At 40.3% G+C, this 18899-nt stretch overlaps 1 protein-coding gene across 14 annotated transcripts in view; it reads right to left on the bottom strand.

Annotated features, from left to right (window-relative positions):
* Nucleotides 1–18899, bottom strand: part of LOC128518912 (adhesion G protein-coupled receptor L2-like) — a 133236-nt gene that overhangs the window by 91486 nt on the left and 22851 nt on the right. For all 14 annotated transcript variants that reach the window (XM_053492306.1, XM_053492346.1, XM_053492326.1 and 11 more), the window contains exon 2: nt 12640–12868. In XM_053492306.1, coding sequence (XP_053348281.1) covers nt 12640–12715 — 76 coding nt within the window. In that variant the 5' untranslated portion in view covers nt 12716–12868. The remainder of the gene's footprint in view (nt 1–12639; nt 12869–18899) is intronic.

Genomic DNA, 18899 nt, shown 5'->3' with positions numbered 1-18899 from the left:
CATCATGCTATCACCAACCCGTATTGATTGAGCTCAGCTCTCCGGCGAAAGAGTGTGCTGATGGTATTGAACGCGCTGAAGTTAAAGTTAAAGGACATGATTCACACTACCTTGTGCTTCTAGGAGTAGGCGGTGTAATACAGGTACGGAAATGGGATCATCTACATCTGTGTGATAAGGAGCAGATCTCTGTAAATCTGCAGGTGCAAGTCTTAAGGTTTTGAAAGGCCAGGCTTTGAAGATTTCCTTTTTTTTTATTCATGTGCCAAGTCGACAAGGACGTATAATATAAGGGTTTTTCCATGGTGACAGTACATCACTGCAGACCTTTGTGAGATTACATGTACAGGCTTTACGTTATCTGGCACCTTAGGCATGCTCCACTCCCTTCCCTGTTGCGAGGTTGTGATGGATAGAGTGGGTGGGTTTTTTAGATGTGGTATTGACCATGTTCATGATATTCCTGGAGCAAGAAATTGCTTTCTCTTTCGTGGACAAGGTGTGGGAGGATTTATGTGAGCTGCCAGCGGAATAAAGTCGATTAAGGATGGGGAGCCAGGTCCATGAACTGGGGCTTGTGGCCAAGGTTATTGCCAGCAATTAGCAGGAAGGGAGGGGCTTCAAACCTTTTTAAAGAATAGGTTAAACTTGTTTGCCCTCTCCTTTATCCAGTCCACCCCCTACCGCTCTGACTGTCTTATATCCTGTTATTATTCTCAAACATCGCCAGACCTCCCTTGTCTTTCTTTCCGTCGTCCCCACGTGTTGTTACCTTGAAAACTTTCTGGAGAAGCTTGGCCTGATCTCTGTCTTTCCCATCAGGATAACCTGAACGTGCTTAGAAATCCATGACTTGTTTTCGGGGAAGCAATTGACTTCCTTTTTTGAGACGCCTTTCAGATAAGTTGATGTAGTATATGTAACTGCATGCTATTCCCTAAGGATCTTCTTACACCGGTTACTCCCGAACCACGTAGTCCTGGGAAGCTAACAAATCCCAGGCTCATCGCTTCTTGGCAAACAGAGTGGGCGAGGTCTAGCCCAAACACAGGCTCCAGGCGTCGGGCAACGGTTGTCACTCTCTATTAACGCCCCTTTTGATTGGTCTTTGTGGCTGTGGAAACGGCAAACAGCTGCATGCAAATCTGTCGGCAGCCGCCCATTCTGTCCCCCCGGGGTTCTTCCACCATTGTCCCAGACTCCTACCACTGCTGGAGACATTTCTCAAGGGAAAGGATGTAGAGAGGGAGGGAGTGTTGTCTTTACAGGAGGATAAGAGGCCCCGCTGTGGGCACAGCAGGGACTCCTCATGACTGTTTGTCTTCTTTGTCATTCAATTCTCGATATTACCAGCCGGCAACATCTTGGGAAGAAAAGGGGAGTCTGCGAGTTAAGCACTGCCCCCTTCATAATCTCGACTTCATAATAAGGAGAGCTTATGATACTGTACATGAGATGAAGTCAAGAGTTTCTCGACGGTTTAGGAGAGGCAGTGTGTTTAGTGTTTGTTTTCCAGCTTCTTTCAGCTTCAGTGCAAAACTTAGCCCAACCTGGCATACAGCAGATAATTAAGTATGAAAAAAGAAGCAGTGTGTACATGATCAACATGCCTCAAATTAATTCCACAAACCAGTGTTCTAAATCCCTATGGCACTAAGGAAAAAAATATATAAACATATCCACAATTATCGAGCTGGAAAGCTTTTTCTTTTTTAAATGCATGCTCATTTACTATGATATACCGCCAAGCTGTCAACGCTGCACTTCTGGACAAGTAAAATATGGCATAAAAATAATTTGGACCAGTGATAATATACGGGATAGTGGTCTGCTATTAGGGTGAGCAGCTAAGCAGCAATACATGTAAGCAGCCTGGATTTGATTTGAGGAGGTAATTGTCAGCAGAAGACTGGCATTATACTAAGGAAACCTCCAGCCATGTCAAAGGCACAATGCGGCTGCCCTGCCATCTCATGTAACATTCATGCCATGCTGCACTACCTTGTGGTAAGCAGTTACTGGAGGAAGCCAAGAGATGAGATGACTAACCCCGAAGGCTAAAACCAGCCTTCCCGTCGAGGTGCTATTGAGAACTCTGAAATTCCGATATATGCGTTCGGAAATAGCACCGGAGAAAAACGCGGCGGCTCGATCTGTGGCCGGAGTTCACTTTCCTGAGGCTGATCTTCCTCAAGCCGAGCTTACATGCTGCTAACAATGGCTTTGTCTCAGGTTCCAGTCACTCTTGATTTGTATTCATGACAATAGGTTTTCTTTTCATATATCCACCATGCATGTTTTGGCGGGGAGGAAAAGAAAAAGAAAAAAAAAGAAGAACATGTTCCACATGACAGACGGATCGTTCATACTGTGCGTGTTGATTCTTGTCTCTTGAATGAGAAGTGGGCTGTTTTCCCCCTTTACTCCTCTGGCTGAAACTAAGCGTGGCAGAGGATAACGCTCAGATGAACTTGCCAGCATGAATGGTAGGTCTTGTCGCCGCGAGTTCCAGGAATCCACCTGATTCGAGCTTGAAACTCGCAGGTAAAGGTGAGAGAGGCCTGCCAGCACTGGCCACTATCTCCAACAAACCATTTCTTCCTGCAGAACAAAGCCATGGGTGGCGTATACCTCACGCCAAATAAATGCTGCTTTGAGGTTCCGGCTGACTCACTGCACTTCAAAACAACTTATCTCAAGGTGATAACATGTCTGATGACAAGATTTGTCATAATGAAAGCAAAGAGGAATGGAGACGTGTGTGTGTGTGTGTATGTGTGTGTGTCTATAGAATATAAGTTGTGCGGTAAAAACGTCGACATATCTTCTCACTTTTAACAGGTGTCACTTACCACCTCCGGGACTACCTTGCACGCCGGCTGTGAGAGCTTCCCGAGAGCAGGATGAATCATAACGAAGCCCACGCTCATAATCCTCGAAGGATTACGAAGGTAATCCATAATAAGGCTCATCACAAAACCTCATAGAAATTACAATCATTAGAAGTGTTCCAGGAAATGAGATGGCTTTCGTTTATTGTGCCCACTTCTCCAGAGGGAAAATCTTTAGCAGGTCGAACACATCGAGACATGAGGGAACAGTCGTGTTTTGCAGCAACCTACAAATATATTAAAAGCAGGCAGGGTTGATCAATAGAGCGATTGACTGAAGGGTTGTCCTAATGTTGTTAGGTTTGTTATTTTGTATACAACGATAGGTTAAGAGGTTTTTAAAGCTGGAAAGCATCAATATCTTTTTCTTCCTATAGAATACAGTTCCAGTCAAAAGTCGAATTACATGTTTCTTCCTGATTTTTATTTCTCGCTACACTGTAAAAACAATACTGAAGGCGTCCAAAATATACAATAATCTCCCTTAAACAGTGGATATTGAGATGTATCTGCTACTTATTATCTGTCTGTCTTCATAGCGGCTCTAATCTGAGGTTCTGTTTGAGGTTAATTGGTGATTTTTGAGGCTGGTGACTCTAACTGAACTTCTCCTCTGCAGCAGAGGTAGGTCTTGGTCTTGCTTTCCTGGGAAGGTCTTCATGAAAGACAGTTTCATCATGATGCTTGATGGGTTCTGCAAATGCACTTGACCCAATACTGTTCTTGCAAGAACTCTTCCAAAACAGCTGACCTCAGTTTCCTAAAATAACAACTGACTGTTGTTTGTTGTTAAATAATTACCTAATTCCGTTTGTGTTATTTTATAGTTTTTAAATCTCCAGTATCCAAACTAGTGGCCAAACTTTGGTGGTTCTGACTGGTACTGTATGGCATTGACGTAAGAGTGTTGGTGTTCTTCAGGCAGATACATCATTACCTTAGATCAACCAGGGTTTCATTTGGGAACGCTTTTGAAACAGCTGTAAATTAAAGTCTTGGTTTCTATTGCATCCTAATTCCTCACTGTCCGCTGACCTGACTAGAAAAATAAATATATATAAAGTCCTAAGTAAGAGCAATTATTTAGACTTCATTGTCACCTAACTAGCACTTTCTGCAAAGAACTCTTCATGCTCAATTTAATGTTTTAAAAGTTATGTCCGATCCCTCGCCTTGTACAAAGACGATGCAGTTCGCCCTTTTGATATTTTCTTGTTTTATCTGCCATCATAAATTTTTAGTATCAGTGTGACAACGTGCACCAGCACCACCTGGTATCAGATGTTGGTATCAGGGCTGTTTTTTTTACAGGCACGGGTAAATGAGCATGGCATCGGACTGATACCCGATACTGGTATCGGTGTCAATGAATCCTCGATGAATTTGAGACGTCCCGAACTATTCCACATTCCATCATCTTCACATTCAGCAGACAATCCTCAGTCACAGTGGGAATATTCGCTTTTGTTCTTATCTTTACATTGAAATTACAACTGGTGCACAAGCCATTTGGCCGATAAGGCTCAAAAAAAAGGAAAAAAAAAGAGCTGTACTCTGAACGAGAAACAAATGAGCTCTAACTGAAGGTAAATGATCAGCACCAGACTGCAGAACAGTGAGAGATTATCATCTATTATTGAAGCTCCAAACCAGAAAGATCTCATGCAGGTCACGGTTTAATAAAGGCAGTCTATTTTGTTTTCGAGTTAAATCTTACGCGAAACGATCTCAGAATCGGCGCTGTCGGATGTGCCCTTAACTCTTAAAAACGCTGATGATAAAACGACGCCGTTGGAAGCTGTTAGCATTAATGAGATCAAATGAGATCATTTTAACTACAGATTCATTTGGACAAAAGACAATTTCAATTAAGAGTTTATAGCGCGTATGACGGATTTGTCGTACAACAACCCCGTGGTGTCACAGGAATTGAATTTAATCACGGTTAGTCATTAAGTTCATAGTAAAGTTCATAATTAAAATCTATAATCTATTGGGTCACTCCAAGCTACAGTATGCGCTCCTGTTCTAATTACTTCATTAGGGTTTCGAAAAGATAGTAAATCTAACGAAACGTTGTAACGTAAAAGTGAACATATGCGGTTGCGATCGCACCGCGGGATCCTCACATAGCACGTCTGTCTGGCTTCGTGACAAGTTGAAATGTGTGTTAATTGAAATGCTTTTTGTCCGTCACGTCTCCAGCTTTGGATTGTCATTAACACGTACAGATACACTGGTTAACAGCACACCACCTAATCTAAAACAGGTGATGAAAAGCCCACGGCTGCAAACGCAAACATCTGTCAAAGACACAGGAAGAAACAGTTGGGAAGTGTCTCCCACGGGCACGTGGCTTACGACAATGCTGACGCGCTGGCGGAGTTGAACCGAACCAGAGGAAGTTAATAATGAAGGACTGATTCATAGGTCATTGTTTATGTTTCTTATTAAACCTTCAACCAACATTTTGCTCTCCAGCAGATTACCCAACAAATAAGAAACGTGGTATTTTCCCCCCTGCGTCAAAGACGAGGTGAAGCGTGACGCCTGAAGGAGGTACGGCATGTGAACCGAAGCATGTTTGGTGTATACCGCTCAGGGCCTCATCGGTGTTAATCATCAACTGCAGTCGAGTAGGACTGAAATCATGAACAATCGATACTGTCTGATTTTCATTAACACTTCGATGTGCGAAAGCTTAAAAACCCCAAACTGTGAATGTTATAATGAGCTGCACTTTAAAGAGGATCGCTCTGAATCCCTGGTGCAGCTCGAGACGAGTCTAAATCGAGAAGCCTGCTGCTGATACATGGGATTTAAATGTCAGTGGAACTTTTGGGGTTCTGTTCCCAGGTCCCTCGACATCCTCCGTTCAATAACCACGTGGTTTTGGAAGGAGGGTCGTGGGGATAAAATCCAGAACGGGAAGAGTTTAATGTGTTTAATACAGCAAGCCTGATCAAACGTAAAAAAAAAAAGTAATTAAATTAAATAATACATTATTTTATAAGGTTTTAGAATGTATTTTTATTCCATCCACCCACTTCAACAATCAACAAGGAGTAACAAGGAGCAAGTGGGAATAATTAACTACAACAGGAAGGAACGACCATATATGGAAAGTAGACCGTTAATCAAGAAAAAAAAGGGATTTATTTACCTCTAGCAACTATAGAGCAAAATTGCCAGGGTTCAATTAACACCCAGGGTGCGAAATTAACACCATTCAGTGTTTACACAGGTCCAGTTGGCCTGTGTGTGTTAAATCAACACTTTACTGCGCATAGGAAATGCGTTTCAATATATGGAAAGTGTAATGCCAAACTGTAATAATAATCATAATTAATAACAAAAAATTAAAATAAATAAAATAAAATAAAATAAAAAAATTATATATAATTCCAAAAATATTTAGTTGTTATTGTTGTTCATTTGTTTGCTTGTTTTTTGTATTTGTCTCTCCCTTGGAAAAAAGGGGAAAAAATTCATTAAATATAATATTAAATTAATTTGTAATATTTCTATAAACAATATCATCAACAGGAAATATTGACCATATATGGAAAGTGGAAGGCGAACAAGAAAAAAAAAAAAAAATTTTACAGTAAGGCAATAAAAATGTTTTTCTTAATCATTATCAAATTACTATTATAAACTGTATCAACAACATCATATAACTATATAGAAAGAATATTAAGCAAAAACAAAAAAATATATACAATCTGTTTTAACTCTTCATAGTTTTGTGTCTGTTTTTTTTCTCGATTATTAGTATTATTAAAATATAAATATCATATGTTAAACTACACCAGTGGAAATACACATAAAGCCAGTCACATGTGTAGGGGCTCCAGGTAAAGCGCCTGTGTAGGTGTGTTCTTGTGCGAGTGTTAAAGTCTACATGACTTTTTATTTTAATATACACTGTACATTTTTAATATCTGCTCTCATTAACACCCATATGTCATCTACTTTTATTTCCACTGCCGCCTGAGTAAAAAATAATTACTGCGGCGTGAATATTCGACTTTATTGCATCGAGCGCGCTCAAAATCATTTAGCATTTTAGCGAATCCCATTTCCATTTAAAGTAAAAAACATTGTCATTTCTTTGAAAATGGCAACAGAGCATAAAGGTTAACTGTGATCGTGGCCTTACGCACGCCATCACAGAACCATAGAAATGAAAAACAGGCCGGATCTGGTGATAATGCGTGCCAGAGTCGGCCCCTCGGCCCCGGGCGCTCACCGAGGGAGTACTCTACATGGAGAGGTCAACGGTGATAGCGAAAATCAAACAAGAACAGCCTTTGTGCAGGGTTTTTTTTTTTTTTTTTCCCTCCCACCTCACCCCCCCTTCCTCAGACTGCATTTCCTGAGGCCGGATTATCGGGGTATGTTTTTACCTGCGAACCGGTCCTGCCGACTCTTTTGTTAGCAGGTGACCCTTGCTCGCGTGACCTTTTCTCCTGTTCCTGCTCGAGAAGAAAAGCAGAGACATCATGCTTGGCTGGATTACGAGTACAGTGGCGTGCACGCTGCAGAGACCGCCCTGGCCTTGAAACTGCGTCTCTGTCCAATTAGCATCCCACTCTTACAATATCATCAACACTGTCTGGGCTACTTTTTTTTTTTTTTTACAACGTAAAAAAAAGGAAGTGTTTCCGAATTGTAGCGTAATTAATTCCTGCCGGTGTGCCTGTTTTTGGATATTTAAACACGCTGAATTAGCACGAGGGCGAGTCTGTTTGCAGTCGGAACGCACATTCCAGTCACATCTGGTTAAAGCGCTGTTATTTCATTATGAGAATCAATGCGATAGGGCCTTGCAGCAAACACGGTCAAATCTGTAAACCAATTTCATTATAAACCTCCTGTATGAAAAAAAAAAAAACACGCTTTTCATTTGTCTTCAGTGCGCTGTCCGCAAACTAAATTTCCGGCGGAAGCGAAATATATATCGCCTCTTTTCATTACGAGAATTTCCACGGGCTTTGGGCGGCGTGTTGTTGTTCTACTCGAGCTTAATAAAGAAATCTTAGTAAGAGAGGCGTTTATTAAACGAAGGCGTTTACTCTTCACATCTACATCTCCATCTCAAAAATCTCGCGTCGTGCAATTTCCGTTTTTTATGAGCGTAGTTATTTCCTGGTGTTGCCGCCGCGTCTTGACAACTTGATTAAAGTTAAATGCTTTTTCTATACGTTCAAACAAAAAAAAAAAAAAAAGTACAGCTTTTGTCATTACAACTGCCAAAGAAAGAAAGTGCGAGATGGACGAACATGACTCCGAGGGCTTACATTACTGTCAAATTGTTCTTTTATGTCCATTCTGTGCTTTATTTCAACTACTCGTCTAAAAAACGACAGCTGTAATATAAGGCAAGACTGGAAAGGTCTAAGAAACAAAAAAAAAAGCTTTAATTCAAAAGTGGTAATCTGCAAACACACTGCTTACACACCGGAGTGAAGGGAAAGCACAGGCCGTCACAGAGAGGTTAAGATTTAAAGCGAATCTTAAGTCCTTCAAATCAAACTGCCACGAGCGGAGGCTCGCGGTCCCATTAGACGCAGCGCTGTTCATCACCCGGGTGTAAAAATCAGGCTTTTTTACAATCAGATGTAAACAGATAATAAAGATGGGTTGAGGCGGACGGCAGCGGGCCTTTAAATCCTCCCGGTTTAACGTTCTGATTTCAGTTTGCTCAGACTGACTTCTCTCTAAAGTGGGGATTGACCACATATAGAGCAATACTGCATTTCATTTTCCTGTATGGAGAAGGTGTAAGAAGAGAGGAAAAAAAAAAAAAAAAAGATTCCGTCTCAGTCAGCTCAATAGCTTCTCTGGATGGCATTGTTTTAAAATCTTTTTTTTTTTTTGCTTGCAGTGCATCAGAACGATTTCTCATTCTCTGCGGCACTTTATAGGCTTTGTTCCGAGTTAGAGGAAGCTCACGCTATCGCAGAACGGATCTGTCAGCTAAAAGCGATTCACTGAATATTGAGACTCATTTTATGTCTATTTGCCTAAATACACTTCACTTAGCATATTCAGCTGGCTTTAATAGTCAAAAGTGACTTTATTTCCTCTTCGCTTCGGGATCGGCGTTTAAAGCATTGCGCGGCATTTGGTGCGATAATAAAAAGCGCTATTAAAGAAAAGGGAAAGGAGGAAAAAAAAACCTGAGAAGCATTCGATCTGGGAAACGATAGAGACGTTTTTAATCAGGATCTTTGAGACGAAGGGATCTGCTTTAATTCCAGCTGGAGGGGTGAAATAATAACAAACGCGGAACACGTCCGCTGGAAACAAGACGCATCTCGGGTGTGTCTCGTCATGAACGAGCTCGTTCGGCGACACGACAGGGAACTGCATCTCAGCGCCGAGCGATGCCAGCTGGAAAGCCTGTCGCGGTGCGAAGGATCGTCGGTGCTAACAAGTCCGTCATGGGCGGATTGCGGCGCAGCAGATAGGGTTGGTCTTGTTTCATGGATGATTTCCGCCCGGCTACACCGGATAAATCATTTTTTATTTTTTTTTGTGCTCGTGCTCAAACTCGGTTTGGCGGTGTATCGCTTAACTGTCAATCTCCCATGGCAATACTGCGGTAATTCAGAATCGCCGGCATGATAACGCACCCCTATGATTCAGGGTCGGGCGAAGAAGAAGCTACAACAAAACAAAAGCAAATGGGGCGTAAAAGCAGGATGACAGAGTGGACATTTATGGCGGAGAACAGATGCATAGCTCACTCTTTTTGTAATGAGAACAAGAAATACAGGCCCGCTGCTTAGCGAGCTCCAGCGAGCCATAAGCCTTTCTTTCTCGCGAGGAAGTGCTGTCAAGCCATCCGAGAGTTGTGGATTTATAAGTCTGGTCCTCTCCGCTCAGTATTTTCTTTTTTCTTAAAAAAAAAAAAAAGAAGCTTTATTTAATAACAGGAGGGTCACTGATTTATTTGAGTGCTAGGGCACACAGGGGTGGCACGGTGCAGCACCCTGGAGCAGTCCGAGTTTAAGTTGCGTTCTCAATGGCGCAGTGGCAGCAGTTTTGAGGGAAGGCGAGGTTATTAGATCTTACAGCCATAGTGTAGAATGTCAACATCGCAAGCGGCGAACCAGGAACCCGGGGGCCACAGTCTATTTTAATACGCTTTACTCAAATATTTTTACAAGCCAAAGTTCATAAAGTTTATCTGATCCAATTCCAAAAATTCCATTGGTTGTGTCAAATGACAATCGGCTTCCTCTGGCTTCTGTGTGTTCTGACGAATCGTTCTCCTGGATGCATCACCTTGTGATTTAAAAGAGAGAAAAAAAACTCCTGGTGAAGGCTGAATAAGACGTCAGCTGATTTAGAAAAAGAGAAATATTGTGTTGCTCGTAAAGCAGCCAAGAATTACATTGTGCAATCTGTGTCACGAGGGGCAGGCAGGCGTTTTCTGCCCATTTACACTCTGCAATTTAATTCTCTTTAACTCTCCTTCATTTTCACAATATATTAAAACACCTCCTTCTCCTTTCCAACCGCTCAAACCGACTTGGCAACGCAACCGAACCCAAGCTGAGCATGCGGCTCCCAGCCTTTCGTCTGCCATCCAAACCTTTCAGTTTTTTCCCCTTCTTTTCTGTTTTTTTTTGTTGAAAACACATAACAAACGCCAAATGCGGGAATTAGCGTACGATCTTGTCAGCGCTGAAACGATGGAGATTTATTCCATCCATCTTTGTGCGGCCTTGCAGCCCGGCCGTTGAAACGATACAGCGATCGCGCCGCAGGGCTTCGCATGAAACATGCCCCGGCGTCTGGTACAACACAAACACGCGGCACAAAACGCTTTTAAAGGATGCAATTATGCAGATTCCCAACCGAACCGGCAGGAAGCGAAGCCGTGCTGGAGACACACCTTTAAGGATGCCTCCTGTGACGTCGGGGTCTCTAGATATGCACCGAGGAATTTAGATCTCCTATTGTGATACAGCACATTGTGATTAAGGCATGCTAAAGTTAAACTTGTGAGAAAGTCTCTCGTTAGGATGCAAGGGTATTCTTACAAGAGAGGGAGGAAAAGGGTTGCATATAACACCAGAAACGTCAGCTTTTATCAGTTCGTGGAACGCTCACTGTGATTAGCAAGGGTCAGGTAGCCAGGTATGACGGATTATATATTTTTATTATTAGCCACAAAGGCACAGTAGCTGAAAACATCCAAAGTACGAAGCACCAGCGAACAAGAAAATACCACCATCCCCGCGTAATGGCTTGTGTCCCGCTAATGTTCGTTCCTTAAAATGATGAAGGGTGGTTTTACAACTAAGCAGGAGAAAACAGCATTCGCTGAGAATTTCATCAAAAGTTTTCAAAAGAACGGTTTTGTACAACCGATCACAAAGACCATCATCAGCCACAAAATGAGAAGCAATTACCGAGAGGCCCTTTTGCGAGGGCCTCCAAGAAAATGTGGTTTATGTTTAAAAAAAAAAAAAAAGTCTGGTGAGTAGGCTGGGGGGAAGGTAAATGGCTCATAGAGGGATAAGACATTGTTTTCGGTAAAAACCCACACACATTCCTCTATTGATGGATGACTGAACGATCATTCATCGGGCTCGGAGCTTTCACGTCAAGTGAAACTGAAAACCTTTACTTCCCGTGTACCGGAGGAAGCGCCTTAAAGAAAACGCAGGCGCAAATATCTAGCCCTTATCCAACAGCAAACGTTGTGTTTAAGGCATACTTTTGTATTTAAAAAAAAAAAAAAAAAAAAAAATCTCAGAATCCTGCCAGCGCTGCGAATATCACGACGGAAAATCTGCCAATTGCTCCGCAGCAAACAAAAACAGAACCATTTCCCACCGCAACGATAAATTCCATCCAAAATAGAAAGCCACAACAGTGTGAAACAACGAGGAAAAAGAAGGGGGGAGAATAAAAAAATAAAAAAAAACAAGCTATAAAAGTGAGACTCTTTCGCAGTAATCAATGTTTGGCACACACACGTATGATTAAATCAGCTTTGTTCTTAAAAAAAGGAGAGAAAAAAACTGAGCCTGGGAAAGAGTACGGAGGAATAATTGTTGCTCTGCAAACATCAACATGCGACGAGATGATGATGATGATGATGATGATGATGTGTGTGCGAACGTGTAAGTGAGTGCGTGTTTTTCTTCTTTTTTTCAGTAAGGGGTGTCCCGTGGCCGAACTTGTAATTACAACCAAACGTACTAATCAAAGTCGAGTCGTCGCCGAGAGAACGAATTATGTTTTTTTACAAACACTCGTTTTACCTTCCGAACCCGTCATTCTGGCCGGCTGCCAAAGGTAAGACATTTTTGTGTGTCGAGATGCAGGGAAAAAAAGTGATTATAGGAGGTGGGGGGGAGACAAAAAAGAAGTAAGTACTCGAACTCAACCTCAGCCGCCATTACGGCAGTTCCTTTGAGTTAATCTGCGTGATTTAACCGGATTAGTCCCGACGGAAAGTGTATGATTACGAGCCCTTAAGGATAACGTGGAAAAGCAGTGTAAAATTCCTCTTTAATCCCATAAACAAAGTCGAAATGCTTCAGCGGCACAAGCGTGAGATGCTTCGATTTGGCATCCTCGCTCATTTGGGAGTAAGGAAAAGAAGAAGAAAAAAATCTGGTGTGTGCCACTGTGATTTTGATGGGTCAGTAAAATGACAGTACAAAAATCCACATCTGTGTCTAGAGAGAGAGAGAGAGAGAGAGGGAGAGAGAGAAATTACCTTCAGAGCACTGATAAAAGACCAGAAGGAACAGGAGGCCGTACAGCAGGGGACATTTACATGGTGAAGCAGCCATTTTGTTCAAGATCCTCCAGATGCTGGACACTGCCGCTGGTTTAAAGATGGTGACGGATGAGAGGAAATGAATGCAGGGGAAGAAAATGTATCCAGGAACAGCGAATGTCAGCGAGCGGTCGTTCGCCCAAATCCTTCACTGGTCATTTTCCATCTGAAAGCACACAAATGAAAAAAAAAACAGAAAAAAAACAGATTGATTATTACAATGGAACAATTGTACGAGTTACGACAGCTGCTTTTCCCTATACTGCCAAAGTACCACTAAATTGTGACAAAGGTAAAGCGTAAATGAGGCGAACGATTTTGAAAGTTCTGAGAAAATTGTTTAAAATGACGACCGGAGGAAAAAATGCGCATCTGTTTCAATCAACATAACGACATATTTTGTCTGTACGAAATAAAAGGCAAACAGGCGGCGGGCCGTTTTGGCTGAAGCGCCGGACTGTAATGGGCCGCTATCTGATGGGCTCTTTTACTCCCGACTCTTAATGCTCAGGAGAACAGAGCTGCATAAATGATGTCCACGAGCAACATCTGTACGGAATAAAAAAATAGAAAAAAAAAGAAAAGAAAAAGTCAAATTTAACTCAGGTTTCAGGTGTCACTTGGACACAAGAATAAAAAAAAAGAGGGGCCTAAAGGAACGGCTGTGATAATACAGACCCCAAGGTAGCCGAGTGTATGTAGATTGCTCAGTTCACTTCTGCCAAAATAATATCAAACAGTCAGCAGCTTTTAGATGAGGAGCGGTTCATGTGAGTTCAATAATAAAAAAAAATATATGCACGTTTTTAAAAAACATGGCAAGTAAAGCAACATAATAAGTAGTGAACATCAATTACAAAACCCAAAGCCAGAAACAAGGGATTTATAAAAGTCTCCTATGTTTATAATGTGAGAACTCAATTTTAGACAGATTTGGTTTTGTTTAATTTTTTAATCCTTGATGAACACTACACGATTTATGCAGATAAAATCATAACCCTGTAAACTTTAAATGCAATGCCATGTCGCGTTGTTGGCTCGACCTTAAAGTAGAAGGTCAGGACTTACTTAAAGGTCTCATATATATTACTATTTCATTGACAAGTTAACACGACTCCCGCAGAGTGTGTGTTAATGATCCAACTAAAAAACTTCTCACTTGGTTTCACCACTTTTCCAAATTTTCTATTTCTGTGTTTATGTAAATGGGCTACTGCTTAGCCATGCCCCTCCATGGAGTTAGAAACTTCTTGTATGAAGAAAAGGGGGATAATCTAATACAGCCCATGAAAACGTAAAAAAACAAGGAATGTTTTTTTTCTCCTTATTAAAATTAATAATAAAATTAATTTTATTATTAATTTATTTGCACATTAGCCCCTCTGAATACAGCACTGAAAAGTCGATTTTGCATTATCGCTTCCCTTTAATTTTCAAGCGTAAGCTACAAAGTGGTAGAAACCGTGGACACCTTAATGAAATCGGGTTTCGTTGGTTATCATTTAGCGAGAAATAAGGATCATGTGTTTTTGATGTAGTGTCTGAGTTGATCTAAAAGTAAATACTTTTATAAATTATGACTGAAGTGATATTTTACCCATCTTGAGATCATTTTCTGAATCCAGGATTGGGCAATCCATTTCCAAATTTAAAGTAAAGTGGGAATTCAAATTCTTTTGTATTTTTTTTCTATAATGTTGAGTTTTAGCATAAAAGCATAGTTGCTACTTTGCAAAGAAGATCTAGATTGATCCTTTTGGTTGATTTGCACTTTGATTTGGTTTTGTTCTACATATAATAAAAAAGGAGGAAATAGAGCATATAAAACCTGTCTAGGTCATTGGTTAATCCTTTGCCATGTGCACACAGACATCACAAAAACCAGAGGAGTCCACGCTACATAACTCATCTTATTTCTTACATTAATAACTTTTTTAAAAGTATTTCACATCCAGGGTTAATTTCTTTTTATTTGTGCTTGACTGAAAATCCAGCACACATGACTACAGCTGGGTGATTTTGGCTCACAGTTTGCAGTGACAAAAAACCCACAACACACTCCATGCTCGCTTCACTTCCTGCAGCCGGGTCGATTTCAGGGTCAAACCTCTTTCTCATTGCATGAGAGTTCACTTGGAAAGGGTCCAAGACCACCTCACTGAATCGCTCTCGGACCGGTTGTTTTGGTCTGAGACACACCAGGGTTCCATTCGGACGGAGTAAACACCCTATGTGAGAAAGCAGGGTAATTCTGTTGTGCTGGGAGTAATTGGTTCCTCCATGTTAAAAAGGGCAAATTGTGGAAGCTTATCGTTTATTATGGACAAGTTTGGAAGTCAGGATAACTTATTGCCAGTTATCATTCGGTGTGGACCAGAAATTGACTTCATGTAACAATTACAGTATTAGTGAATATTAATTCTACATTCTAAGCGAACATTAGATGTTTATTTTTTGAAAAATGCAAATGAGACTTGAGAGTATATCATTAGGAATGCATTTGCGGTTTGCAATCTCCCCGTCTAATGTTATAACTAAAACCCAGACACAATAGGAAAGTTTGGTCAGAATTTTGGCAGAAAGTTAAGTTGTATAAACACTGGCTGGAAAAAAAGAGAGCCGAGGACATAAACAAATCATTAGTGATGTTAACGTTTGCTCCTAGCTGCGAGAGCTAGAGCAAGCCACGCATTTCAAGTTCAGAGGTTCTCATTTTGTTAAATCTGTGTACTGAATGTGTTGGCGGCCTCTGACCCGTGCTAGCAATATCACAAATCCAGCCTTCAGACCAACTGCAGACGTCCAAGGAGACTGAAACACCCAGCAAAATGCATTTAAGTTCTCTTTATAAGCTGACGTTATTTCCACCATATAAGTACTAGAAGGCTGCATCGGGTGCCAGCAAAATCCACGCTTCTCTTAATCACCGGCATTCAGCTGGCACACAGGGATGTCTCTACTAAGCTGTCCCTCACTGTTCTCCTCACTAAATTATCAAAAACTTGGTTCTGGTAAGCACTCCGAGCTCACCTGCTGCAAACACTGTCGGGTCCGTGTTGCCAAGCTAATTAGGTCACATGCCAAGTTACTACTTGGTTAGCCTGTTGTTGTCAATTGAATAATTAGACAGAATGGTGGAGGTGGCCAAATGAGTAGACACACAGTGCCTTTGTCTAGTAACATAAAAAGGCTGCATTAACAGTCCTCTTTTTTTGCTTTTTTTGTCTCATCCCTCATCTCAAGGGGACGCTCAAACGAACCCGTTCTGCTTTGTCTGCATTGGCGAAGGTTACCATCTGAGACCCATGGGAAGCAGCGCCTCGTTATAACATATGTCAAATATCGAAGACGGATGATGTGTCGGCCTCACTTGCCCCGCGCATTCATAGTCCCTGACACCCACACAAACACACACACGCCCCGCATATATATATATATATATATATATATATATATATATATATATATATATATATGTGTGTATGTATTCTGTGTATATATAAACACACCAACATCCACCCACAAACCCAATCATTCTTTCATCTCGGTAAACCGACTTCGTCCCTCCCAATTCTCCTTCCACTTCTCGTCTGTGGTACTGCACCGAGTGTTGGGAGTCTGTGGGCTCTGGATCGTCTGGCTCGCCCACTGAAATTCACACTTTGAAGTGTGAGTCATGAGGAAAGAAAGAAAGGAAGAAAAAAAAACTCACCACATCTCCTCTGGTGAGCCCTCTCATCAACTATCCTGATTATTTTATAATGAGCCTAAATACGCACTCTGCCCGGATCACTTTCAATGCAGAGTGTTTTCTGCAGTGGACACACGCAAAAAAAAAAAAAAAAAAATACAAGAAGAAGGGATAAAGTTGGATGGAAACAGGGACAGTCTCATCATTAACATATTGCGTTTTAAACCGAAATTAATGAATTCGGTTCTTGAGGCCCGAGCAGGTGGGGGCTTCTTTTGTTTCCATTCCGTATTTAAAATGTAGAACAAAAACATCTGAGAAAGCTGAGGGTCACACACTACATAATGTCAGCTCTGGACACAACATTAAGAAAAGGAGCCAAGAGTTTTAGAAAAGAAAAAGAAAAGGTGTCCGATATCAAAAACTCCAGAACTTATTTGAGGTCATTTGTCTTTAAAAGACTTGTGGAAGCCATATGGGCGAATTTCCTCAACATATAGACCTAAATATTTATGTAATGAACCATGACTAGCACATTAATCACTGGATTAAGTCAGAGAAAAGCCATGACAGCAACTGGATGATAAGAATCGTGCCAGGAGTAGACTGGAAAGAAGCAAAGTTTAAGTGTTATGCGTTTAAATTCCCTCGCAGGACGTTCAAGATACAGTTGTAAATCGTTTATTATCATTTTCGGCATTCTTTTCCAGCGGTTTCAACATACGACTCTTACGCCCTGTTTATCTGACTGGACAAGTGTGTGAACAAAGACGGAGTACACGAGCCGTGAAATCCTTTAATAAAAGAAAACAGTCTTCCGTGTTAGTGATGACAGACGCAAAAATATGTATGATTTTCATGATTAAATCAGCCCGAAAGCAGCAGCTCTGACCCCCAAAACTCTGCTTAAGAAAACAACTATAACTTAAGTGGACATTCTTCAGTAACTCGCCTAAAATGACAAAAAAGTACATACATTTTTCTTAAAAAAAAAAAAAAAAACCCACAACAGATAACATTTAATCTGCACTACATCCCAAAAGCTAGCTGTTAACATCTAGCCAAGTGCTCTTACTAAATCCTCCTGTTTGAAAAAAACTCCTCAAAAACAAACAAAAAATAAATATATATATATATATATATATATATATATATATATATATATATATATATATTCCAGACTACCATGATTCCTTAATAATTGTTGTTTTGTATGTTGTTTGTATGTGTATTCCAAAAATACACCACAAGGAAACAATAGCATAAAAGGTAGCATGTTAGCATAGAAAACTAGCAAATTCTCAAGAACTCAAATGACTGTGTTAGGAATTAAAGTGCAAAGTTATCTATAACACAAATATCTATGCAACATCTAACACTTTTTATTCTCCTTGCAGCCCTTTGTCAGGCTTTAGCAACATATGTGGATAAACATGGCTGCCTTGCTAGCTGCTGATTAGCACATCAACTACCAGGCTACTGAGCAGTGTGTAGGCTCTGACTCTGCAAATGTATAACACTATATACACACAACAGACTTCATGTTCTTTTATGACTAATTAATTACTGTTTCTTTTTTTTTTTATATGAATCCTGAAACTAGAAAACAAGTGCCATTCGCACAAGTGTGTCTAGGTTAAGCTATTTTCAATTGCAGCAATCTTTTAAAAATTATTGCTTTGCTACACTGCACAAGATGATTCCAACAAATTCCTGGCCAACTGACTGTGTGTCAGATTATTCGATGAAAATCCCCTAACAAAAGACCTGCAATTGAAGAAAATGATTACAGCCTATTTACTTCATCCGGCTCATGCAGAAAATTGGGCTCGCATGAATGGGGCTTAAGTTGTGTTGGACATTTTGCACAAAGGTTTCTTGTGTATATACAAACAGTCTGTGTATTTTTGCAACAACATTAGCAATGAAGCGAGACTACATTCTTCAAAGTGAGGTTATGAAAAATATTTTTCTGTCTGTTTCCTTTACGTTTGTGCCATGGCAACGATGGGTTTTGTAGCTATGGTGTGAGTTTCTGGAGTCATCCTGTCTATATATATATATATATATATATATATATATATATATATATATATATATATATATATATATTCTAAACAAGTTTTTCAAAAATATAATATTTTATAATAGCAGGTTATAATATCACACATGCATACTATGCTTCACTTAACTTGAAATTTGCCCTAATAATGCCATATTCTTAATTAATTATCATTTGTCAATGTTGTTTTTTTCATTTAAATATTTAATTATTTAACAATTATTAACATCGCGTGAAATCCTTTTTTTTCAGCATAACCAAGGCAAAAAACAAAAGCACAATAGGCAAACAAATAGCACAGATACACATGATCATGTGTTTTTCTGGTTGTTTTTGGTTGTTTATATGACCAAAAAAAAAAAAAAAAAAAAAAATATATATATATATATATATATATATATATATATATATATATATATATAATATTCTTATTTTGAGATTTCT

Source organism: Clarias gariepinus, chromosome 1, assembly GCF_024256425.1.
Source record: "Clarias gariepinus isolate MV-2021 ecotype Netherlands chromosome 1, CGAR_prim_01v2, whole genome shotgun sequence".
NCBI lineage: Eukaryota > Metazoa > Chordata > Actinopteri > Siluriformes > Clariidae > Clarias > Clarias gariepinus.
This window is presented reverse-complemented; position numbering and strand designations above follow the sequence as displayed.